The 26,310-nt window shown below is 48.3% G+C and overlaps 3 protein-coding genes across 4 annotated transcripts in view; 2 read left to right on the top strand and 1 right to left on the bottom strand.

Annotated features, from left to right (window-relative positions):
• LOC139104005 (fibrillin-2) overlaps positions 1–9,687 on the top strand; it is a 30,610-nt gene extending 20,923 nt beyond the window's left edge. The window contains exons 16-21 of the mRNA XM_070659224.1: positions 954–1,093; positions 2,021–2,123; positions 2,319–2,344; positions 2,746–2,820; positions 2,899–3,079; positions 9,439–9,687. Coding sequence (XP_070515325.1) covers positions 954–1,093; positions 2,021–2,123; positions 2,319–2,344; positions 2,746–2,820; positions 2,899–3,079; positions 9,439–9,620 — 707 coding nt within the window. The 3' untranslated portion in view covers positions 9,621–9,687. The remainder of the gene's footprint in view (positions 1–953; positions 1,094–2,020; positions 2,124–2,318; positions 2,345–2,745; positions 2,821–2,898; positions 3,080–9,438) is intronic.
• Positions 9,623–26,310, bottom strand: part of LOC139104093 (uncharacterized) — a 27,300-nt gene continuing 10,612 nt past the window's right edge. Inside the window, exons 6-12 of one of the 2 annotated variants that reach the window (XM_070659310.1) lie at positions 24,155–24,421; positions 23,676–23,852; positions 18,880–19,005; positions 17,537–17,764; positions 16,713–16,964; positions 14,307–14,437; positions 9,623–10,130 (exon numbers count right to left, since the gene is read on the bottom strand). In XM_070659310.1, coding sequence (XP_070515411.1) covers positions 10,092–10,130; positions 14,307–14,437; positions 16,713–16,964; positions 17,537–17,764; positions 18,880–19,005; positions 23,676–23,852; positions 24,155–24,421 — 1,220 coding nt within the window. In that variant the 3' untranslated portion in view covers positions 9,623–10,091. Of the gene's footprint in view, positions 10,131–10,603; positions 13,115–14,306; positions 14,438–16,712; positions 16,965–17,536; positions 17,765–18,879; positions 19,006–23,675; positions 23,853–24,154; positions 24,422–26,310 lie in introns of those variants that run through there. The other variant, XM_070659309.1, reaches the window with a different exon arrangement.
• The window catches only part of LOC139104103 (transmembrane protein 53), a 16,008-nt gene continuing 14,407 nt past the window's right edge, over positions 24,710–26,310 (top strand). The window contains exon 1 of the mRNA XM_070659334.1: positions 24,710–26,229. The gene's annotated coding sequence lies outside the window, so the exon portion shown is untranslated. The remainder of the gene's footprint in view (positions 26,230–26,310) is intronic.

The following is a 26,310-nucleotide window of genomic DNA, read 5'->3' as shown; positions in this document are numbered from 1 at the left end:
GTGACGATAAGAAACGCTATTATAAACTGGATAAATAAAAGCGTATTAGCGTGGCAAATTCGCAACGAGCTTCCTATATTTTTTTCAAGCCGATTAATCGCAGGAAAATAAAGAAGATATTGAAATCACCGATAAACGCGCGCGTGCCAATGAATTAGAACGATAATAAAAATCTGTCAAGATTGGAAAGGCAATCCTGCGAAAGATGAAATGGAAAAATTTTTCCGCGACGTATTTTAACGAAAGAGTAACATCTGTCTTTTTTCAGCTGTCAACTGCCACCCGTCTGGGAATTAAATTGAGCGGAATAAGAATAAAAAGGGAATAGGAAATTCGACAACTCTTAAACGGAATCTTTGATTTCATAGATTTCAACCAACGGTTATCAACCCGCGATCAAAATCCCGCGGACTTTCTATCAATACCCTCCTTTTTCCTCTGTTTTTTCTTTCTTTTTTTTTTTTTTTTTTTTTATTCCTCCTTTTCGTCTGTTTTTCCAAGAAAAGTTCTCGCACAAGGGACAATCGATCGAGACGCGGGAATCGGCCCGACACTCAAATCGTCCCCGACGCGAGTAAACTTTAGTTTCCGCGGTGAAGTGCTCTCCGTCCCGTCCCGCTTAATTACTCATTCGCAAAGTTCGTGAAACTCGCTTTAAGCGAGTTCCCTCCGCAACGCGGCGGCCGGGGAAGAAGTGCGTCGTGGTCGATACGCGATTACGCAGAACAAACTCGCGCCCGATCGAGATTCTCGCGCGAGTGCTCACGACCGAGGATAGTCAGCCCTGCGCGGACCTAGGCAGTCCGGAAAATCGCTCTGCCCCTGTCTTTATTACGTCGCATCTCGCCCGGCAATCTCGACCCGCGTCACCCGGCGAGACCGCGGCGAGGCGGCGCGGCCGAACCTCCCGAGAGAAGTTGCTTAATCGAGTTTACGCCGCTGTAAATTTCCAGATACCGAAAACCCCAAGGTTACAATGTGTCCCGTGTCCTTCGAAATCAGGCTGAGCCCGGGGGAGCGGAGTCGCCTGATATTTTGGCAGGAACCGACCTTCACCGACAACGTCGGCGTGGAACACGTTTACAAAACGAGGGTACGTATACGCCGCACCGCCCGGCGGGGAACGGCCGTTTCTGCATCACCCTATCTATACTCTCAGTCGGATACGCGGCATTACACAATCTACCGTTACATCTGCGAAATTTCCTCAATTTTCCGCAAATTCGTGTCCCCCTTCTCCCTCCCCCTTCCCCCTTTCTCCCGATATCGAACGACGGAAGGCTTCCCAATTCTCCGCTCTGTTCGCGAACCCTGAAGTTAATTAACTCCCTCGCGCCGTTGACAATCGGGCATATTAATCGAGCGAGGATATCGTCCATTAATTATCCGTTCGTATTTCGAGAAAATGAGACTCGCGAAGAAACTGCTGCAATGCGGCGGAGGATAGTATCTACGATTTTCCTCGCGAACGGCGCGCGTAGGAAAAACCGGCTGGGATGATTAATCATTGTCGGTCGACGCCTCCGTCCTGTTTTTATTGCATCCTTTCGGCGTTCTCGCCGTGGAAAGCGTACGTGTACTTTATTAACGTAATAACAGAGATTACCCTGTCCGCGCGATAACTGGCGCGCGGATAATTGGTGGCTTGCGCTCTCGATAGTGTGGGTTACAAATGGCCTTGGACATTATGCAACCTGACGGTTAATCTGATTAGGCAAATTGAAACGAGAGTCGTGCGGCCATGCGCTGATCTCTTTAATCGGGCCATTTGGAGAAAGAGAAGAAGAGGGGAATGAAAGGAGGAAAAATAAAGAAATAAGAGAGAGAGAGAGATCGATCGGGTTTGATTCTATTTTTTTTTTTTTTATTCCCTTCTTCTTTTTTTGATCGGGCGCAAAACGTCGCATCCTGGTAGGGCCGGTCGACAAACTCTCTTTCGCACATGCACAAGCGGATATTTTCCTCGGAGGAAATTTCCATGCAATCGCGCGAAAAGTTAATTATCGTATATCTCGCGCAGGGACCCGGACACGTGATGTACCCCGGCGTTCACAATGTGCGCTACGTCGCCTCGGATGCAGCCGGAAATCGAGCCGAATGCCATTTCTCGATACACGTGAGAGGTAAATTTATACACAACGGCGTTACCCCGCGGACCACTCCTAGAAGGACAGGGCGCCGAGGGGACGTGAACGGCGACACGACGCCGCGAACACCCTTCAGCGGGAAATATTGTCGCATTTTTCTCTCGTAAATCTATGACGTAATTACCGATTCAGAACGCAATTGACGTTAATATCTGTCTCGTATATTTGCAGAATCCGCGGACGTGCGCGAGCCTGAGGTGAGTGCTGTCTTAGATTTTTAATTTTACCTAATTTATTATTTTATTTTTTTTCCCCTTTCTTTTTTGTTTTTTTTTTTTTTCTAATTTCTTTACTTTTTAATCGACATGAATCTGTGCGGCGCGAGACGACACGGGCATCTTACTGCATAGCTTCCAGCGAACAATTTCAACAATTTCGTAAGCTTCTCAGACCGACGAAAATATCCGCGCACTAGTATCCTTTATAAGCTGTTTAAAGAGAAGCGGTTTTGCCGCACGCGATTCTCGTGGAAGGGACCCTTTTTCGAGGATATAGCCGTAGATTAAAGCGCGGGAGAGAAATTCATGCGGGAAGGATAGAAAGAGGTGGGAGGGGGGAGGGAGGGGAGGTCTCATAGTGCACTTATCTCCTCGTTTAGCCGAGATTCTACAGAAGAAGGATGCTGATGTGCCCCGGCAGACCGCCTCAGCCCGTACCGAGCTCCTCTTACGGGGTGAGTAGACAAGAATACTCGCGATTACACAAGGCCGGGTCGATGAGATTCCAGGAAGTATCCTAACTCGACTTGCAGTGGCAAATACCGAGCGGTTGTTACTTAAGATACACCAGAATCTTCTCCGGAGCTTATCAGCGACATCCGGAACATCGACAGAATGGTTACCGGGACGCTGGGGGCCCTTATCACGAGTTTCCGCCTATCCGCCAGACTCCGAGCCATCCAGACGTCGCCGGAGCGTACAGTACTGAAGATTGTAAGTGTTAGCACGTGTAACGTGCCAGAAACAATACGTATTCTAAAGCCAGACCGGTCGCTAAAGCAGTTAAATTATTAGGTTGTTAAACACGATCCCGAAGCATCTTTAAAATTCAATTCAGTTGATTTATAATTCTTATCAGCCATTTGGAATTAAATTTCATTTATAATCGCGTATAAAGTATATCTTATGCGCATATTGAAATGAGTGTCTAAAGTTATCAATGAAATCTTGTCTTGAAAAAGTTCATATTTAAATTCTAGATCGTGGAATAAAAAAAAAAACAAGTTTTATTTTAAGCGAAAAGATATATCTGATAAGAGAGCGTAAATACGTTAGCATAAATATTATTTTACGTCTATAAACGCGTAAAATAATATTGTGCAAAATATCCGCTAATTCGTACCGCGTGGCCGTCCATCCGGCTTTGTTTGCGAGATACGTATTTGTACTTTATTGCTGAAAATTATTACGGTAAATCAGTCTGTTTTTCTTCCTTTTTTCAATACGAAAGAGGAAAAGGAAATGACGCGCGCTCTCTGCAATGCCTAGTATATTATAAACAATAAAACGTAATGATCAGAGAATAAACTGCGGCGCGTAAACCGCTACTCGATAATTCAGCTAACGGTCGGAACGAAACCGATCCGAACGGAGTTGCGAAGGAAAGAAATCAAAGAGAGAGAGAAAAAAAAAGTTAAAAAAAAAAGAAGGAGCGAAAGAAGAAAAGAGCGAAGCGAAACCGGACGTATCGACTATCGACGATAGTGCTCCATTATGGAAGACACCGCCGTTGGCAGCCAGCGTCTCGAAGGCATCGACCAGCCGGGAGTTTGCGGCCCCGCGATCGGCGGTCTAAAGTGAAACGTGCGAAAGACGACGAAGGGAGCGATTTGCAATTACGACGGAGGATCGGGGGAAACAAGCGATCGGGATGTTCGACGTGCTGGCGCCGGGGAAGCTTGTGTTAACCCTGCGATCGACACCGCCCTTCGTGGCCGAGAGCGCCTTCGCTTTAACCCTGACGATCTTGTTAGCGGCGCCGCTGATCGTGCGCGTTTATCTCCTCCTCGTACGTGCCCCCGATAAATTGTCTCGCCGCCCCCCGCTTCGTCTATCCTGGGATAGTCGGGCGTGAAAACGTAACGCGAGTTACCCTCTTATCGGGATTCATGCAGCTTGAAATAGGGCGCGATGAGCGGTGCAACCCTATTTTTGTCCCCCTTTCAGGTCCTTTTTTTTTTTTTTTTTTATTCACCTCGCGTTTCCTTCGATAAACAGGAGCCAAGGGGCAGTTTGGCGCGCCGCTTTTATTCATGTGACATAACGGCGCCGTCGACGCGCTATCTCGAAAACGCGCGTTCGGTAGTGCGCTTTAAAACGTGGCTGCGCATCGATAACGCTTCCGCGGTGCTCGTGCGGAAGCACCGCGCTGGACTGTAAATTTTCCAATTTCTTTTCGACGTAACCGTGATATAACATTCGCGTTTATAACACAATGGGTGCGGCCCGCGTGTACCGCGATACCGCGATCTCTATTGCAGGGCGATAATATATACTATCTGTTACATTATGAAGTCGGAATCGAAGCGAGAAAACGTTCTCGACGGTCTTACGTCTTTGCCCGCGGAAGCGTGCTGCATAATCCCGAGGGAGATTCGGAACGAGATTAAAGTAGCCGGTCGAAAAGTTTCCTCTTTTTCTCTTAAATGGAAAAAAAAAAAATAAAATAAAATGTAACGTCGCGTATAAATAAACGGACGCGGCTTAATCTATCCTGCGTTTCCACCGGGTGATATTGAATATTACGTTACGTGTAGGACAAGCCGCTGAGAGCTCTCACGAAAACGTCCCCACGTCCCTGTCGCTACGAGCGTGCCAATCGAGCGTTATTGATACAATATCCGGCCTCGGCCGAAGTGACCGAGTCGACGTCGAGCTCCAGCCTGCATCCGGAGTCCATTCGCAGGATCCACTCCGCGCCGATTCTAGAAAACGGAAACGGTATTTCGGAGGACTCGAGTCGACGCGGGGGCCGCGTCGACGGGAAGAACGTCGGGAATCGCGCGTTCGAATGGAAATGCTCGCCGCTGGGTCGCCCTATGTTCCCCGCGGAATCGTGGCGTCCGGTAATCGACACGTCGGGGCTCGATCGCAAAGCCTATCGTCGCGAGTTGATCGAGACGAACCGGAGAAAGCGGTGCGACGACCTCCAGCCACCGACCGACGTCGTTTCGAGCTCGCCGCATTTAAATTCAGCCGACTCTGCGACCGCCGTGAGACTCGACGACCGATGCGATCGCAGCCTTTTCGATTTCGCCGACGAGCACTGTAACGTTCCCGAGGCAAGCAGCCGGAGAAACGTCGAGCGTCTCCAGTCGCTGGATCGTTTCTTGCCGAAAGGCGCGAGTACACCACGGAGCAGCGAGAAGAAAACGACAACGATTCCCGACAATGGCGCGGATCGCGAGAGCGGCGGAGATCATTTTCCGGAAAATGTCGAGGGCATTTCTCCGCGAAAACTGCCCGGCGCGGACGATAACGGGAATTCGTGCGACCGAGCGCCGACGAATGACGTTTTCACGATCGCTACGGGCAATCGGGATTCAAAATCGAAAGTGCCAATTTTGAGAAGGCCCATTCCAGCGCAATCTCGTAAACGTAGCAACGGCGAAGCGACACCCGAACGTAACGCGGAGCACGACCGTTCGCGATTCGTTGACCGGTACTCGACGGCTAGCGCGAGAGGAGGATCACCGCCGGGAGACGATCGACCGGAGGGCGCCGGAAACGCTTCGGACCTTTCGCGCGCCACCCCGTCGTCGGGAAGCGCCTTGAAAGCGACGGGATCACTGAAACCGGGAACTAACGCGGGCCGCTCGCGTGAATTCAAGAAAAAATTGGAAGATTACCCGTCCTCCGTACCGTCGGGCAAACGTCGCGCGAGAACGGAGACCGGAGGTAGATCGAATTTTATTTCGGTGAGCTCGAGCGAGATTGCCAGCATCCGCAGCGATTCCGGTGAGCGGCAGGACGACGGGGTGTCGCGCCGCTCGCGCGAGTCATCGATCAGTCCCAGAAGCCGCGCGTTGTCGCGTCCTCCCTGGCTGTCGGGGAACGGAGGCACCTCCTTCAACAGGAAATACGGGAGAAATATCGCGGAGATCTCTGACGCGAGGGTCGCGAGACCTACGACGTCGGGGCGCAGCAATAGCTTGCCGTGGCAGAAATTGGCAGTTTCATCCCGGGGACGTTCGAAGGAGCCCTCAACGGCGTCAACGAACCGTAATCCGGCGTCGCTGAAACGAAGAGCGGCGAGTTTTGTCGCGTCGCGAGAGAAGGAGCCGAGCGGGATGACGATCGAGCGACTGGAAGGGAATCTCGCGGGCCGACCGCGGCAAGCTGCGTCAAAATACGTCGCTGCAAATAACAAAGAGAGACCAACTTGGAAAACTGGCGATTCGCCCTCCGGGAAAATGTCTGCGAGAGAAACGACCGCCTCGACGTTGCCCGACAATGCCGCCTCGTCGTTTTTGTCGTCGCCGGCACAGACGACGGCTCGCCCGAGGAAACGCTCGCTCGAGGCGGAGTGCTCATCCGACGCACCTGTATCCACGAGGGAAACTTGGCCGACAAAGAAGCCGGATTTAATAACTAACCGATGCCGCACCGACGGCACGAAAGGGAGACCGGTATCCGGAAATAATACCCCGAGACTCAGCCCGGCGCGAGACCGGGCGAAATTAAATCGCGGCGGAAGGCGACAGTTAAGAAGCGCGGAGAATCCGTCGAGGGGCGCGTCGCTAAGCCCGCAGATTGAATTATCCGCCGAAGTGTTAAACCCGGACGGCGATACCGATAAATCCGCGATCCCCGACGTGGAGAAGCCCGTCGAGCTCGAGATCGATCCGCGGAATAACGCGGGAGCCGAACGCGGCGGGATTCGCCCGGACGTAGCGGAAAACGGCGAGGGATCCAGCGACGCCGGTGACGTTAGTCAGCCGAGGGTGCCGAGAATTATAGAAAATCAGCGACCGAGAGCCGACGTCGCGGGCGCGCCACCCGACAGCCGTGGGGCCTCGCATTCGGCGCGGCTGGATGCAAATTCCGTGGCGGAAAGCGGATTAAACGGCACGAAATTGAATACTCGATCAAACGGCGCGGTCGACGAAATGAGATACGATGAATCCCCGTCATCTCGCGATAACGCGAAGGCGAGAGAGACGCGGCGGGATGGCGTCGCGGGCCGCAACGCCGACGAGGAGCTGCAGCTTCCGCGACGCGACTCGAAAGTGGGACTCGCGATGAATTCCGCGCTAAAGCGGTACATTAAGATGCTGAAACAAGGCCTGCTGAATCGCGGGGATAAAGACGGCGTCGCCCTGGCGTCTTTGAGCCTCTCCGACGCCATATCTATCCTCTCGGAGCGAGGAACTCAACTGTCGCCCGAGGAAATCCAGGAGCTGCAAGCCGTTCTGGACAGAATCGAAAGAAATCCCGAGCTGCTGCGCAAACTGTCGCGCCCGAACGTCGAAAGCGTTATATGAAAATATACGTCTCGTCAATACCGTCGTTTATTAATATTTACTTTGTGTTTTAACGTAATTAGTCTTTGTTACAAAACGATTTGCCGTTACGGTTCGCAGCGCGCTAAGCCGGGCGTAACGAATTTTCAAATGTAAACCCGTTTACATCGAAACGCTCGGAGTTAAAACAAAACACCGTGCCCAAATAATTGGCAAACAGATAAAATCGCGATCAATGTTTATATTTCTGTTGGCGTTATCATTGTTATTATTACCAAATCGCATGTCCACCGTAATAACAAACGTTAAATGCGATTGGAAACAACGGAATTGATTTCGCACGTGAATGACAAAAGCTTCCATTAAAAGTGCTGTTAAAAAAAGAAAAAAAAAAAAGAAAAAAAAATTTGAAAATTGAGCACGACTCGCGAAAGTAATTATGCATATGATTCGACATATTTATTGAATATCTTGTTTATAATTTAATTAACCGTACTTTACGATCGATACTTCCTACAATTTTTTTTTTCTTTTCTTTTTCTTTTTGCTTTACATTTTTAACAAGCGTGTAATGATATATTTACTTGAGAACGCGTTACGTCAACTACAGTCCTAATAAATATACATATCGGTGATCATTCACCGGCGCAACACGAGGGCTAACATCTGCATCGTAACAACAGACCGGCGGCTAAGTGCTGTTGGCGCACCACGAAGTAGTTAATGAACAGCTCGAACAGTCGCCTACCTCTCTCTCTCTCTCGCTCTCTCTATATCTCTCTACCTAGCTTTTTCCCTCTTCCTAGTGCTACCAGCGTGATTTACATACGCCACGGTTTGCAGCGCAACCTCTTAGGCGCGCTAGAGCCGCCGTTTGCTAATAAGACACATAAAAAAAATAAAAAAACTAGGCGGGTAACGATATGCACGAGTCAAAAGCGGCTTCTAAGGTGACGACACCCATTTACCGAGGATGAAACGGAATTGTTTTCCGTCGCGCTTGCGGCGGCTGCGACAGCAGTAATAACGCTAATGGTCACGATGAACGATTGAAGCAGAAATCATCAATACCGCGGGTGTAATTTTATATTTTTAAGCCCGTTTGGTGAATCTCTATTTCGACGAGGGCCGTCACGTACGAATTTACACGTGTTTTATTCAACCCGACATTGCGAGAGACCATTACAGCATTCAAACGGCGCCGAGGTAACATGGCACATCGACGTATATACTTTAATCCCCATCCGCATCCTTTGATGCATCAGGCTTTCAGCCGCGCCTAATCAATCTTGGTAATCTGACGTAGATTGACTTCATATGATTAACGACAGTATACACCCCCGCTACTTGGAAAGTTTTTGTTTGCCACTTTTACTCTCTTACTACCGCCGCGCTCTCCCGCCGAGCTTTTTCGCTACGACTTCGCAGCATCTGCAATTCCGACCGGCCCGCGCCGGCTTTCGGACTTATCTGACCCCATTTACTTAAAAGCCAACGTCAATTACGGCGATTCGGTAACTGATTACCGTGGTAATCGAGCCCCTTGATCGAACGTCTTGTAAAATTCACACGATTGCGATAAGAACTTGAACGATCTTTTGCGAAAGCTGTCCAGGGATAAAATTCACACAGAAAATACTCCTGGCGCAAGCTGTTGTAATTAAAATCGCTCTCTAATTAGACATTATTAAAAAAAAAAAAAAAGAAAATAATAAAGAAATATTTCTCTCGCGAGGGTAAAGGATCGAGTCGAGCCTAAAGAACTGGTAGACAATATTTGCGACCATATATCTCAGTGACACACAATAACAGAGAAACGTGTGTTCTCAGATCAACACCCGGGTCGACAACAGTACCACCCCCTTCGGCAGCCACGGGAGCAGCAGCTGCAGCTGAGGCAATATCGGCAACGCGCTGCGAGGACCGATCACGTAGTTTCGCTGCCGACTCATTACGGCGCGGGCCGCGTTGAGACTAGAATATTGCCGCGGCGGCATGAATGTTGCACGTAAGGGTCCCGTGAACGACGTGTAATAGGCGAGCGTAAGTCAACTCCGCCAGCCCGCCCTCTCTTGAGGAAAGACTGTCGCGTAAATCGGCACCTGCGAGCACCTGCGGCGCGCCCGCAACTGGTATGAAGATCGATCGCCGTAATTAACTCTGGGAAGCGTAGCCTAGAGGAAAATTGTGTAACACGACACTCCGTACGGTTCTCCACCAATATTTTCGTTTCGCAAGCGGTACCGTAATTTTTCTTTCTTTCCCTATTTTTTTTTTTTTTTCCTTTTTTCTTTTTAATTTTTGTTTTATTTCCCGAAGCGACGTCCATTATGAGATATTTTTTTTTTAACGAGAGACACGCACGATGGATGTTTGAGAAGTAGTATAATGCACGGTTTGACTTACGGAATTCGCCACCCTTCTGACATTTCCTGATGGATACCTCGGACGAGCTCGTGCCTCGGTGACGTCGCAGCAGTAGATTACTTCCGCATAGCCAAGTAGTTCAGCAATGGAGTGAGCTGTCGTCGTCAATAATACCGTTTAAGACCAGACACGAAATAAAGATAGTCGACGCGAACTGGCGCGGCGCGCGCGATCGTTTTAATAAGCGGCGTCAATGGAACGATGCAAGTCTTATGGGACGGCGCCGACAAACGATGCGCGCCCGCCGCGTCAGTTGACGCGGATCGACCGGCGACAATTTTTTTTTCTTTGTAATATACATACGTACATGTGTATGTATACACGTATATTTAATACATAAATTTTATACATCTATATTAGTGTGTCGTGCGATGACAGTCGATCGTAATCGTAACAATGATATGCGAGTGACGGTAGAGGAATATTAATAAATAGTAAACGAAATTCTCTCCGTTTGTCTTTGCGCTATCGCGAGCCTGAGGACCGGATCGCAATTCTGGCGTGGAACATTTTTGCAGCACGGTAGAGGAGACGATATAAAAGTTGAATCTTTTTGGCGTTTTTTAAATTTTCTTTTAATTTTTTTCTCTTTTTTTCTTTTTTTTTTTTTTCTTTAAACTTCGCATAAAGCTCCGCGTGGAAACGAGATTATGTACACCGAAATTCGGGACCGTTCAAATTTAATCTGAGAGAAGACGCTGCGAATTATCTCCTGGTAACGCTACGTGACGTTTTCCACCGTTAAACCGCGACCGCGGTTTCTGTTTAGCGCGGCGCAAAGGTACACGTGCGATCTGAGCTCATTTCACGGTAGTCCGCCTCTCCTTTACCCGTTTGCGTTATACCGCGCCATGATATTTCGTCGTTTACGCGGGACGCAAAACCGCGCCGGGAGCCGCGATTATTAAACGCGCACGGTCGCTACCAGCTTGCATAACGAGAGCGCTATTACTTAACCGATCAATGACGGAAACGATTGCCGATTTGCGCGGGTATTAATGAGAGCGTGCACAAGCGCACGTGCCTTTACGTATCGATTTTTCTGGATAAGCAGCAATCAATAGTTTATATTTACGGCGGAGGAGAAAGACGATGGCAGCCCCGTTAATTGGGACGCTTTAAGAAGGTGGGATTTCTGTTGCTCGCAAATACGCGTTTCGCTTGTACCAGAACGTTGTAATTAGACGGCAGTTAATTATTCGTCGCGCCAGCTCTGTAAACAGACCTCTCGCAACTGTACTTCGTGGGATTACTTTTCGTTTCCTGCACCTCGAGAATTTGTTATTCATCATTTAATATAAAGCAGTTGAAAAGGAGAGAGAGAAAGAGAAAAAGAGAGAGAGAGAGAGAGAGAGAAAAAAAGAGGAGCAGTGATATTTCCTAAGGGTGGTGTAAAATTTTTGCAAAACATTTTGACGAATGTGCTCAGCGCTTTTGCAAGTGCCGGGGGCTCAGCAAAGTTTCAACGAAGTTCGAAGAAGCGTATTACTTTCGCCGCGAGAACATTATTTTTAATTAAAAACGATTATTTTATCAAATCAGCAGAAACGCACGGTGAGATCTCAAAAAATCAGTCTTAACAATTAATATTGAGTTAACCACGAAAAAAAAAAAAAAAAAAAAATTGCATACTATATTACTTGTTCTTTATATTTTTATTTTATTTTATTTTTTCTTTATTTAACTGTGTCTCGTCATAAGAGACTAAAAAATTTTACAATCTCGAGACCAAGCACGCGATGAAGTAATACTAACATTTGCTTTACTCGTTCTTCTTCTTCTTCTATTCATGTCTCTCTCTCTCTCTCTCTTTCTCTCTCTCTATCAATATCATTTCTAAATATTAGCCTTAAAGTCCGATAACTCACGCAACTCGACGCCGCGAGATTTCGCATTGCGCTCCCTCGGAATATCGGCGAGGGTGACTCCGACGACAGTGCACGGTGATCCCCCCATTGTCTCGCCTTGTCAGCGGGATGCACGCATTCGGCGGGAATCTTGTCGCGAGCAAGAAATTGGGTAACAGGCACGCCTCTTACGCGAGAGACAGCCGTTAATTACTAACGCGAGTATATTCGCGAGGGAACTATGTCATACGGAAGTTCATCGAGAGCTCGCGCGACGACGTAATCGCCGCCCGTTAATCTCTGTTCAACACAGAGTCGGAGTCGATAACGCGAATTTCGCTCCACGTAATATAGTTACTAACGGTATTATGTAAGCTGGTAGCCCGGCGTCGTCTTTACCGCGCTCGTAACGAAAATTACATCGACACGGTGATTAAGGGGAGAAGGCAGGAGAACGCGCCGCAACGACGGCCGTCGAGCGATCGAACAGGCTCCGGCTTATTTTTTTTTTTTACGGTAATTTTTACGCGAGCGGCAAATGGCCAGCGGGAATTTTGTGCGAGATCTTCGATAGTCAAGTCCCACCTTCCCCCCCGTTTGCGCAAGACAGCGATGTTCGCCTCGTACATTAAGATGCTCCGTGGAACGCTATACAAACTATCGTTACGTTACTCTATCAAAATTGGCAGTCGATGGGAGTTGGATCGCGTAAGTCTAGCGGCTAATCGTTACGTACTTCCATCCCTGTCCTAAAACTCCATTAACACCCGGACGTCGCGAGGGAGGGAGGAGGGCTGAGAAAGAAGGTGGACCGGTAAAACGTGCCGAGGGATATCCGTTTTCCGTTCTCTTTCGCACTTGTCCCGCGTGTAACCTGCCGGACAAAACGGAATCCATTACGAGCGGCGAGGGGGGAGGGGGAGGGGGCCTATGTAAGGAACGTCTGTGCCCGATTCCCGTAACATTTCCATTTATATTACCTTATCGTTATTCTTCCGCGCCGCGCTTCCTTCCCTCTTCTTTTCCGTTCCCGTTTTCTCTCTCGCTTTCGCCCTTTCTTTCGCACTCGCAATCCCCCCTCCCCCCTCCGATCCTTCCCCGTCGCACCTACACCCGACCGTTTACTCCTGCCGGAGGACTACGACGAAGACACACTTGCTCGACCAACCGGCCTCGTCGCTCGCCTCGTACTCGATCCTGTGACCGCCGACATCGAATCGACGACCCGGGCTCTGCAAGGTAAGACGGAAAAATATCGTCGGCGGCGACAAATCGGCGGTGGCGCGCCGAAAAGTGGCGAGAGGAGAGAGAGATCCACCCCGCGAAAATTCACCGTCGAGTTCCGGAAAAGCTCAAGTGAAAATCACCCTCTTTCAGGAATGAGCCCGCGCGAGAATTTTTGGCACGGAGCTTGCGAGAAGCGGAGGAATTTCGCTTCCCGCCGGATTTATTTTCCGAAATCCGCCGTCTCTCCCTCATTTCGGTCTTTCTCTTTTTACAGCGGAAAATTACACTTGACTAATTTCAAACTCTACGGCTTTCGCATTCGAAACTCTCGTCCGTAACGGGGAGGGTGCGCGAGCCCCCAAAAATTTACGGTATTAATCAAAAACGCGCGATCCCGGGACCGGAATAACGGATGGCTCGAGGTGCAAATTTGGATAATAATTGACGCACGTCGACAAACAAGCTAATTAGAGCCGGCGAAACAGTACATTCCGCTACCGCGGGTTAATTTCAGATCGGCGTTAATTAATCAGCCATTTGGCATGCCGCGATTATCGCAATTAGAAAGGAAATTGTGACGACTGTAGCGCGCGACGCGTGCCCCCGAGTTTATAAAAAAATAACAAGGTCCGCGCGATAATTCATTTTATCGAATACTTAATTTTTAGCTCGACCGTGTATCGCATATTCGCGTGCCGGCGAGTTTTCACCCGTATATAAAATGGCAATCTCGATATGTTACGCCGGATAACATCGCATAATGGGTATTTTCACGCTTGCAAAATATTAACGACTCGCTGAAAATCGCACATCCCACCCAATCGGCACGATTATTAAGCTCGCGCAACGCGATACGTATCGCCGGTATGTGCTATCGAATGCACATATCGTACGACAGCTTTTTATGATGCATAAACATCGATTATCGTGATATCAGGCAATTTTTGTTCGCGATACGGTGAGTCGAATAATCCGACGTGAAAATCAAACGCATCAAATGGCATTGATATTATTGAATAATTATGTAAACATCAATTTATAGAACGCGCGCATGCATATATATACCGGAACGCCAATTATAATTATTCATGCACAATTACGATACCGAAACCCTAACCCCGAAAACGAGAGCCGGACCCACTTTCGTGGTTTCGTGGTGATCCCGTTGATGCAGATCTCAAATAATCAGGTGCTTACCTCGTTATTGCTGATCCGCGTAACTTTAACGTTGTCAGTGAACGTCGGCTCCGTCCACGTGATCGACGTCCCGTTTCTCCCGACGATCTCGATGTCCCTCGGGCAGTCTTTAACCTTGGGCGCCTCGCCGCCTAGTAGCAAAAAAAAAAAAAAAAAGTTGCAAGGAATTAGCGAGCCGAAGTTAACGGCGGATTTTACGGCGCTCCCCGTCGGCCGTTCCCGCGTGCTGAGCTGAGGAAATTCCGGGCCGTGAGAAAACTTGGCTTTCGCCGAATCGAATCGACGGCGACGTCAGAAAGTTCGATTTCCGCGTCGTCGGCGAATGATGAATCGGTGTAGCCGCGGGCAAGTACGGCAAAGTGGAAGAAGTCCGAGAAGCGGGGCTCATTTATCCCTCGTCGGGCGTAACGTGACATCGGAGTCATAAAACGGAACGCGAATGGGAGTGGAACCGGGCTTAATTCAAGTTTTCCTGCTTGCACGCGTGGGTGTTCTTTCCTCTAAATATATTTTTCATCCGGACAGGAAGAGAACAAATGGACAAATGGACGGAGCTAGGGTAGGGGGAGGGGAGGGGGGGATGGGAAAAAATTATCCTCTCGTAGAGAGAAAGGGAGTATAATTTGATATTTTCTCTTTTGCGTCGTATACTCGTCGGGGTCCCGGGGAAAACTTATTCACGCGCCAAGTCCCCCGCTCGTTACGCTCGCGTAAAAGAAATAGCGGGTGCAGTTGCGCGGACCAGTTCCGCGGAATCAGGCCAGCGTTTCCCCGAGAAAAGCTCGCCGGGCCTCGAGCGTCGGTGACGAAGCCTTCTCCCTTTCTCTATCTCGAGTTTGCGTTAAATTAGTTTCGTCAACTTACTTTTAGGCGCGCACAAATGAGACCGAAGTCTTGCAAGAATCACGGGGCACCGAATGCAACCCCCCCAGATGCCCGGCCGCTTAAACGAAACCCGAGCCGGCTTGCGGCGAACGCGCTAAGGAATGCGGTGTGCCAAATCGGCTGAAAGGACTACGCTTGAAGGGATAAACGCCGTGAGTCGCGGCTCTTTTTTCGCCATTTTTCCACCGGCGGATTCATATTCTTGGAATCCTAATAAGAATATATTCCCGACGTACGTGTTATGCAAAAGCCGTGCTTCTTTACGCGTTTCATCTCGCTGCACAATCGAATTGGAGCGGCACAGGTGACGGCAAGCGGAGGAAGATGGGTTCCTTTTTTCTTTTATATTTTTTTAATATTTTTTTTACATTTTTTTTCCCCCCTTTTTTTCCCTTCCCCAGCACGGCAATAATTTACCAGTTTCCGCCCCGAGAAGTAAGTTTACTCGGAATCATATAAGGATTTAACTTGCGGCGCAACGAGCTGCCGCGCGTATTTCGCTCACGTCGTGGCAAGATGCGTCGGGATGCACACAGCCGGGGGTGGGGGGTCGGGGGTGAGAGCGTACACGACGGGAGACGTAATATTCTTAAGACGCATCTAAAGTGTCTCGTCGCATTAACGGGCGCAGCAGAGAACTTTTGATACGACGACGTTCGTTTACAGGACGACATAGCGATTCGCCAAACTCCCGCTATATACTACCTGCCAGTTTTCCACCGGCGAAGCTTACGTTACCGCCGTTTGCAACGTCCCTGTCCCGAATAATCGTCGCGCGCGCGACCTAAGAAACAGGAATATTTCAATCTCGCCCCCGTTAATCATTGAGGTACTGCAAAGTTTCGCGATGGTGAATGATGCACGGGGCCCCACCTCCATTCCGCTCGCCGCATAGTTTATTTAACATGTGCTCCTCCAATGGAATTAGCCCGACCTACGTGTTGCCTCTCATCCCCGTTCGTTATTAATCAAGATCCGCGGGGTTCAAGAGGACGTTTATCCGCTATCTTCTGCAAAGTGCAATCTCTATAATCCGGATTAATTAATGCGCGGGCGTATCGCGGATTACCCAGGAGTAACTGACCCTAAATGAACGATCACGTTTTCGCGAGGGTAGGTTATACTCGATGAGGGATTTAAACCAACATTTAACGACGGGCAAATCGTTTGAGGTGAGTTTTGCGGCTGGTTTCCTACAACCCGAGAGTCGTTGACAAGTGAGCGAGCAGAGTTTGCAAATAAAAAAAAGAAAGGAAAAAAAAGCCTCCTCCTCCTCCCTTCCGTAAAAATCGTACTCGTCTCCGAAGCAAGAACGCCGTCGGTGCGATAATTAACTTGGGAACGTGTATATATCGCCGGAACGAGGGAAGGTCGTGATTGGGCAATTACGAATTAATAATTGCCGCATCTGCCTGATACAGAGAGAACCCGTGATTATCACAAGCGCTCGAACGAGAATCATCGTTAGCCGGGCTTATAGCTGTAATACGTCGTTAACACGCATCCGCGGAAATTAATTACCTTTGACGATAATGCGTAATACACAGCTGGCCTGCTTCTTTGATACCGGGTGGCGCGCGAAAAATGTGACCTCGTGCACGCCGGGTTCTAGGTTGGCCTCGAGTCGGGTGCCCCACGAAGGCTTCGATCGCACGTATCGGAACCAATCGAGGTCCGTCGCCGGTTGATCGAAGGTCACGAATGCCTCGTCCCTGCCCGGCGGTAATTCGGCCACGACGTCCTTCGGACACTCCAATCGGGGCTTGCTGTATCCTGTCGTGAGAAAACGAACGATACTCCCTCGTCGATACATCGCGGCAGCTTTTCTCACGAGAAAATACCTTTCTTCTTCTTTCTTTATTTTTTATTTATTTATTTATTTCTTATTTTTTTTTTTTTTTAATAAATAAATTAATAAAAAGAGATAAGAAGGAATTTTTCTACGCAAACTCCGATAACGTCCGATAACTCACTTGAAATTCCGCGCAAGAAACATAATTAAAACGATATTTGTCATCGGGCCGTTTAGTCTGGCATTTTAAAGTTCCGTCTTGCGAAGGGAAAAGAATTCAGATCGCAATTTGAAAAAATAACTTCAAAGCCGCTTTAAAGAAACTTGAAGAGTTTGATGAAACTTAAATATTTTTAAAAGCCTTCGTCGCTTCGGTGGAAATCTAATTGTCTATTAAAGTATCGCGGATCGAAATACCGAAATTGCGTTGAGCGAAGTCAACAGATAAAACGAGAGAAATTAATGATAATTGTTCTCCGCCGATAAGCTGTGCGTTATTATTTTTTTTTCTTTTCTTTTTTTTTTCCTTTTTAAGAAGTTCTTTTATACTCACTGACGCACTTTCCATGCTGCGGTCCATCCCATGCGCCGTCGGATCGACAGGTCATCTCGTACTCACCGCGAAGCTGATAGCCACGAGGGCACTTTAGGAAGCATCGCGTGCCGGGTCGATTCGGCACTTTTCGCCTGTCGCGCCACAACTTGGACGTAGCCGATCGGGAGCATATTAAATAGCCGCGATCGATCTGATTCAACGGCATACACGCGATACTATTTATATCTGGAAAATAAAGATTACGATTGCGTAACGAATTGCATTCTAACAAAAATATTTCGATCGCCAACAAATAATCAACGATTTTTCACTGCAATTTGAAACATCTTATCGCTCGCTGTGCATCAAAGGCTTCGAGACGCCTTTCTAAATCAGTAATCCATTAACAAGTACCGCTCAAGACAGAGCACACCGAATTTCACCAATTAAACGTCAATCTCGGAATTGTGCGCGTTAATTTCTAACATTATTAAATCGCGAATATTCTCTCTCCCTTCGCCTTAACGTCGTACCATCCCCGATGACCACGCGGATAAATAAATAATTTAAAGGCTATTCATCGGCGAGCAGATAGATCGATCGCGCTTCTATTCCAAGTTGCACCTGCCCGCAACTACTCGGCGTGCGTCAACGCGAGTCCAGAATTCACGTACGGCTCATAAAGCTCGCGGGTTCTGAGCGTAATCTATGTACGAGCTCTCAAAGCGGAACCGCCCCACACATCGCCGCGGTATTATGTCAGCCACGTCAGTCGCGCGACGCCTCCGCGTATCAAATACGATATGTATATAGTATAATATATATATATATATATATATATACATATATATGTACATAAGACAGGAATTACAGATGCCAATGGCGGTAGGAGGAAGGACCTATCGCGGCTGACGCATCCTGGTGGAAGTCGCTTCTGCGTGTCGGCTTTGCATAATGCGACCCTTGGTGGATGCGCCACAACTAACCGTGGGTGCCGATGTACAAACCCCACTTCCCGTTTCGCTTCCCGTTAACGCGCGGCCTCGAAAATTTATTACAAAGTTACACGTAATTGAAAACGTTAAAAAGTTTACGGCGAAAGGGGACGGCGCGGGAGTGACAACTTTTCCCACCCTTCCTCCTCCCCCTCCCCGTGGGAAGGGGACCGCGCGTCGAAATCTGCTCGGTTAAGGGGAAAGCGGGATCGTACCGCCGACGCATCCAGCACGTCGCGTTCACTTATCACGCTCATCCGTCGCGTTTCACCAGCGTGTTCGATCATCGCCCTGCAACAGGCCGCGGTGGCGTGTCTCGCGCAAAATGAACGAGGCGCGGAAAGTGATTTGTCAAGGAGCACGTACCTACGCAGGATTTCCCGTCGGATGAAAGGGCTTTCTCGTCCCCGTCGCAGGCGCAGAAGAAGCTGCCGTCGGTGTTCTCGCACACCTCGCTACACCCGCCGTTATCAACCGCACACTCGTTGATATCTAGACATAAAAAGAGCCGACTATAATATGCAATCTGTGCTGCAGATCACATCTTGCGTTTAAGAAGATTAGAGAAGGAAGTAAATATTTCGCATTAAGTGTTAGAATAAATCAAGAATGGTAATTATTTTTTAATAAATTTATTTATTTTTTTTTTTACGTATTTTATAATTATGAAGAAAATTAACTTTTTTTTTTCTGCAGTTATACATTATATTTCTCGTTATTTTTCTCAATCACTCTTCGTTTCGATGTCGTTCACGTCGCGTTGCAGCGATACGCATTCTGCAATTGATCATGGGACTATAAATAATCTCGCAGACCGGCGAGTTATCTTTAATCTACGAGACGCTCGGTACAGTCGCGCCATCGAATGAACGTCGCGGACTGTTAGACGATCCCTTAACAAGTCCGGCGATCGTTCGTCGCATCGAAACGTACGCTACACAAGGCTCCTTTCATTTGCGCCGTAATGACTCCTTCACCGGCGATCTCTCGTTCTTTGCGCCCCGATCTGTCTTTCAATCGTCGGCGAGATTACGTTAAATTGACCGAAGTGGCCGAGTTGCTATTGCCCGAAGCACTTTCAATGATAGCCGAGAGCACTCGACTTTCGCCGGCTTTCACGGCTTATAAATTCGCGCCGGGAGCAAGGTGTCTCGCGATCCCGGCTTTTAATTCGGCCAGCGAGCCCGAGATCGACGGCGGATTCTCCCCGGGTGTAATTAATTAAAGCCGAGACCAAGTCCTTCAAAACCGCCGCAAATACGCGGACGAGCCGCAACAACAAAACTACTTATCGCTAAGTAAGGTTTATCATCGTTTATCACCGCACAAATTTTCTTTTTATTTTTCCTCACCGCGAGCTTCATTTTAATCGTCCGTTTTCCGCCGCGGCCTCGCGATAAATCTTCCAATATTCCACATTTTTTTTTCCTCTCCTCCCCCTTCGCACGGAAACGCCAGCGGGACGTAAGAACGCGGCGCAGCGACTTTCATTTATTTATTCGAGATGAGCCTCGCGGCCGCAAAAACCTCTCCCTCGCCGGTGTGCAACGGGCAGGATCAGTCGCCACGAGTGCGGAACGCTGAGCAGGAATTTCTTTCGTTGACGCTCCAGTTTTCCCCAGAAAATCCACCCGCGTGTTCTTTCAGCCGACACCCCTCCTTCCTTTCAAGTCGCGCGTACGCCGGAGATTGTAAGATTATCGCGATAGTCCATTTTTCGCCGGTACAAAAACGGTGCGCGTCGCTTCTCCTTTGCGGGAGCGAAATTAGAATTTCGCTTTGAAGCGGGAATACCGAAAGGAAAAGAAGGGGGAGGGAAGGAGGGAATTCTCATAAACGTGACATTTCGTGTATTTACGGTTTTTTTTTTTTTTTTATTTCGCCCGTCGGTGGAGGAACGTCCTCTTCCGGTATTAAATGAAGGGCACTTAATATCCTCCGCGAGCTTTAAGACGGCGGGGTCCTTACAAAGATTCGAGTGGCCCACATATTTCCGCTCGGGGAAGAACGACTCGGTAATGTCAATCATTTATAAAATGCCGTACACGTAAAACTTCCCTTTCATCCACCGGCGGTGGCTATTTAACGACCGTGGCTGCCGCGGAGAAAGAAGGGACGTGGAAATGGATTGAATTTTCGCGGAATAAGGTTCGCGAGCCGCGAGCGCCGGTTGCGTTGTATCAAACGAGCTGTAATGCTCTCGGTATTCACCGCCGCGTCGATTGTAATTGAGGGATTTACGCCCCGCGAAATTGGATTGAACCCCGAGTGTGCCTGCGTCGCGGGACGTTCTCTTTGAATGTTCCTTCTTATTCACCGGGACGAGATCTTCGCGTTGCCTAAACGCTTTTCGCCGCGTGCTAGTCTATTGCGCACGCTGATCTAGGTAAATCTCGACCGCCGGGGCCGCTGACTGCTGCGATCAGCTGTGACTCGAACGTCAGGTATCTCGAATATTATTTTGAATACTAGAAGAAATTATGTGCGCGCCACGCGCGCAGTTTTTCGACAGATCCGAATTTGCGAGAGTTATTATAAGACGGGACATTTATTAATTATAATAATTTCGATATAATAATTACAAATGAGTAATTTACGGTTGATGACGCGGTGCGGATTTACTTACGTTTGTAGATCGCGGTTAGGTTAGAGTTGGTATTTTTTATCCTTCCGTCCGTCCTTCCTTCCTTCCTTCATTCCGTGGCAGTTTTTGAATTATCCCGACGTGTCGTAGCACTTTACATCATTCGACACTGTGTTACACTGCTCTGCTTTTTTTTTTAATAATTACTATTACCGATCACTGACACTATCACTCGAGAGACGAACGACCGAAAGAATGACGTGGATTATCGCGGCGATTTTTTACGATTTACATTAAAAAGCGCGACGAACGATCATTCGTTGTATTCTTGTCGGCGGAATAAACGCGACGCGAAATCTTCCCCGCGCACTTTGTCTTTCTCAAGTTCCTCAAAATTAACTCGCGTCAAACAGGACGAGAGTCTCAGCCGCGACGAAGAAGACGGCCGAGTCGATCGCCGATGACGACATCTCGCGTAGCGGTCATTGCGATTATTGGAACCCGTTGAAGGTGGTGGCGAGTGAAGCAGGTTGGTAGTGCTGGACGCGCGGAATAATTCACGTCGTGCGCGCTGCACCGGCGACTTAACCTTGTCGTTCCGGGGCACTTCGAAGCACGAAACGAAGCACAGACCGACGATGAAACAGCTCAGACGTGCAAAATACGATCGTTCGTTCCCGAGCCGACGACTTCGGCGCTAATTCGTCCGCGATACTTTCCTATCCGCGGTAAAAAATCCGCGTAATTGCGGAGCGGTCAGCGACGCGTCCGCACGCCCGAGGCTCCGCAACTGGACTAAACATGGCCGTTAAAAATTTCGGCCTTTAGATAGAAAGAGAGGACCGCGGAAAGTAGCGAGACAGATCGCTTTCCTTCTCGCACCGAGTTCTCGGTAAGCGCCGAGCTCGACGAAATTCTCGGAAGTGCCGAGCTCAACGATGAGATAATCGTGTTTACGTTTTTTTTTATGCGCTCGGCGAGCTCGAGGCGTCTTCCTGTCGCCAAAACAGAAAAATAAAACATCAAGTGGTCACTTTCGAGCTCCCAAATCGTCGCCGATGTAAAACTTCTATTCGAATCGGCCCCAAAAATTATTTAACAGTCGGAATAATTTTTTCCGCTTCTTCAAAATGTTTCTCTTTCTGTTTAATCGCGCGGAATATACTGACGCAGGAACAATCGTCGACGACAATTGCACGCGCAACGCCAACTTCTTTCTTTCAAATAAAATAATAAAAAATATAAGACAGTACACGTGCTGTAACAAATGTTTCGCATACGCACGAGACGCTTTGCCGCGGCAAACGCGCGCGTACGAGGCACCCATGGAAGCGTATTTCGTATATAAAATACCGATAAAAGCGCCGCGTTTTTCCGATCGCGCTTCCGAGCGCCGGCAAAACGGATTGCAGCGGGGACTGCATTTTGTGCGAGCCGCTCCGAGATATTCGAAGGTATTGGGGGAGAAACTCGCGGGACTCCTAAGAAGGTTACTCTCTCGAGGAATGCACGATTGGCGGAAAAGAAAAGGCTTCCTCCTCCCACCTTCCCTCACACTTTTTTCCCCTTTTTATCCGAAAGCAACCGATGGTGATATAGGTATCGTCCTTGCGGAGCCGTGGGGTTACGATTCGACAGTACTTCGTTCACCGTCTCGCGGAAAAAGGAAAGACTTGGATTTCCACGAGGAAATACTGAAACGCCGCGCGCTTTCGTCGAGATCGCACAGTGGAATTGTCCAAGAAGTTTGCGATCGAGGGAACTTAAACGGCGCGAGATTTCCGCGAAACGAAATATCGCCGAGATAAAAGAAAAAAAAGAAAAAAAAGCGGGGAGGGGACAAAAAAATTTATTGCGGTGAATCGTGTCGATTGTTCCGGGCTCAAGAGGGATTCGCAATTTTGCATGTAAATTCTGAGAAGTGAGGAGGACGAGGAACGTAGAAAAAAAGAAAGAAAAAAAGAAAGAAAAAAGGACGCACGGACGAGAAGAAAATTAAAAGAACGCACGCGCGGCTTATGAATTATTTAGAGAAGAAAACGCGCACAAGGAGCTTACGCTTGCGGAGTAATGGCATTTCTGACAAAGTTTTCGTGTACACGTCGCGGAAGATCACATCTCCATTCCTAACGGTAACACGATGCTCTCCTGACTTATTAACGAGAACTTATTAGCTTAACTCCCAACTTAAGCAGTCGTCCTAACACGGGCAAATTTGCAAAGTGGATTCATCCGGGCGCTATAATTCGAAGAGTATAGCTGCATCGTCTAACAATAAACTCGCGAACGCAGTCAGACGTGATGTGAGCCTTCATTGAAATTATTATCCGAATCTCGATCCGACACTCACGTTCGGGAGGTGAGAGGCCGCGAGATTTATCGTTTATTCGTCGCCGCTATTAATTACTTTTAAATTAATAATTTATGAATTAACTTGTCGACGCCTCTCGATACCCGTCGATTAACAATTCGCTCATGTTAAAAGGGCCAGTTAATTTAAACGTCGCATAAATTAACACGTCGGGAGAAAATGAATGTTCCCTTACTCGCGAAAATCGAGTTTTCCCAATTGACTCACCGATGCATCCGTGAGAAGTTTGTTCGTAACCCGGCAGGCAAGTGATAGACAGGCTGTCCAAGATCGGCTGATCCTTCAGCTCCATAGGTTGAGCGCACCGATAGGAGCCCGGGGTGTTAATACACCCGTAGCTACACAGCTCCGTCTGAAGATCTGGCACCGAGCATTCGTCCACGTCTGCGGGAAATGATCACCATTAGTCAAACGTCCTTTCGATACGCTCGCCGCGAAAGTGTCGCGGCGGACCGTCGCGCGTAAAAATCTAGACCAAGTGCGTGCAAGTTCGGCTCCGATTAGATTCAGCCGCGTGGCCTACAAACTGAATATTTCGACGTTGAGATTTTATAGAAAAAAAAAAAAAAAGAAAAAAACGGTTCAGTAAACCAGAAGAAGACGTTCGATGCAACGAGCATCGAAGCGTCTTCGCGAGCGTGGAGTTTTACCGATCGATCGGTCAGTATTAAAAAAGATATATTTACCTTGACACGTCTTCCAGTCATCCTCGAGCATAAAGCCGTCGGGGCACAAGCAAAATACTCGGCCCATCGTGGACAGACACGTGTGGGAACATCCGGCGTTGTTAACGCTGCACGGACCCGTGTGCCTGTCGCGCTCGCACGTGTGGTTGTCGGCGGCCAGCGAAGAGTCTTGCAAGCCCTCGCAGGAGCACTCGTATCCACCTACGAGATTTCGACAGGTGTCCTGGCAGGGACCGTGGCCGTTGTTCAGCAAGCACTCGTTGATGTCTGCGCAACAAACGTCGCGTGTTTAATTCACAGCTGACTATGCGATTCACTTTGCACGCAAAGGAGTAGGTAATTAATTAACCCTGCGAGATACCCCGGTGATGTTGGAGGAAGGTTATTTGCTACTCCAAAATTGCTGCGACTGCGATACATAAATAGTTTACGTTATACAGGAACCGAGGCACCAAGACGGAAGATCGAAATGTAAACGGAACTAAAAGTAAAAAATCTGAAATACCGTGAATTGGCGTTACGTGTAAAGATGATGATGACGATGTTGATTGTTGGCTCCGGAGAATTATTACGTGGCTTAGACGTGAATTAGCTGTCTATCGTTCTCACTTTTCCGCGACGCTGATTGGTTCTTTCGTTTAGTACGAGGTGAGTCAAGCGAGAATATAAATGTTAGATATTAATATTACTGCATGTGATTTTTTTAAGAAAATATAAAAAGCTGTATGAAACAGAAAAATGTTTGGATTATTAAAATTTTTTGGAGCTTGCTCGAATAAGAATTTTGTAACGACAACGATTTAGGAAGTCCGGAAATAAAGGTTGAATTATTTCTCGGCAAGAGTGACGCGTGAGTTTTTTTTTTCCGGTGGTCGAGCTCGGTGACGACGTACCAGCTTTTTTTTTTTTTCCTTCGACGCGCTCGCGCTCGGCACGCGCCGCGAATATTTCCGAGAATTTAGTCCGCGCGGACTCGGTTCCTCATCTTCGCGCGACAGGCAGCGGCGTCCAATCGCCGATCGAGGTGGCCCAATCAACGATCGAGCCGATTGACCGTCTCACTTTCTTACGCGGTTGTCCTTTTCTTAGAATGACCAAAATCTCTAACGCCTCTGACGGTCATTTCAGTCTAGTCGCGAAAACACGGACGTGAAGACGTGCTCGTTAATCGCTCGACGACTACGCGTACTTTCGATCGCGGATAGAAAAGTATCGCATACGAGTAAGCGTCGACGTCGTCGACTCGGAAACGAACGATTATTTTTTGCACTCTTGCGTCATTCTACTCATCGTTCTGTACTTTGGCTCGTACCTCGGAAAAGTGCTTCAGAGAAGTAAGGTTATGTCGTAATCGGAACGCACGGAGCGTCCGATCAGAAGTGCGTCGCGTTCGACATTGCCAACCCGCTTCACTCGCCATCTCCTACAGCGACGTTCAGCGGGTTCCGGCGGTCGCCATTATCGGAGCGCGGGATCTACACGTCGCCCGTCTTCTTCGTCGCGGCCGAGATTTTCAACCCGCCTCGAGCAGGCGATTTTTGAGGAACCGGAGGAAGATAAAGTGCGCGGGGAACATTTCATCGCGGCCCGTCTTATTCGCTGTTCAGCGAGAATTCTCGACGTCGTCCATTCCGCCGACGATAATCAACCGGAGATCACGCTTTACATCGCAGCCGGTTTCTCTTTTCGAGAATAAGGACGACTCGAGGGAAGACTCCTGCGGAAGTAACCTGCGTCGCGAATATCAAGAGTGCAAATTTATGCAACAAATAATCGTTCGTCGCGCCTTTTAATTTTTTATCGTAAAAAATCGCCGCGATAATTTATCGTCGTTCTTCCGGCCGTTCGTCTCTCGAGTGATAGTGTTAGCGATAGTGTACGTGGCTATAAAAAAAAGCAGAGCAGTGTAATTGCGTCGAGTGATTTAAAGTGCTACAACACATCAGGATAATCCGCAATATTGCCACGAAAGGAAGGGAGGAAGGAAGGAAGGAAGGAAGGCAGGAAGGACGAACGAACGAACGGACGGAAGGTATGGAATCTAATCTAATCTAACCTAACCGGAAGACACAAACGTAAGTAAACCGGTAACACGCCGTCATTTATATATCACTCAATTATAATTATCTTAAAATACTTAATCAACTAATATCCGA

Source organism: Cardiocondyla obscurior, linkage group LG07 (assembly GCF_019399895.1).
Source record: "Cardiocondyla obscurior isolate alpha-2009 linkage group LG07, Cobs3.1, whole genome shotgun sequence".
Taxonomy (NCBI): Eukaryota; Metazoa; Arthropoda; class Insecta; order Hymenoptera; family Formicidae; genus Cardiocondyla; species Cardiocondyla obscurior.
This window is presented reverse-complemented; position numbering and strand designations above follow the sequence as displayed.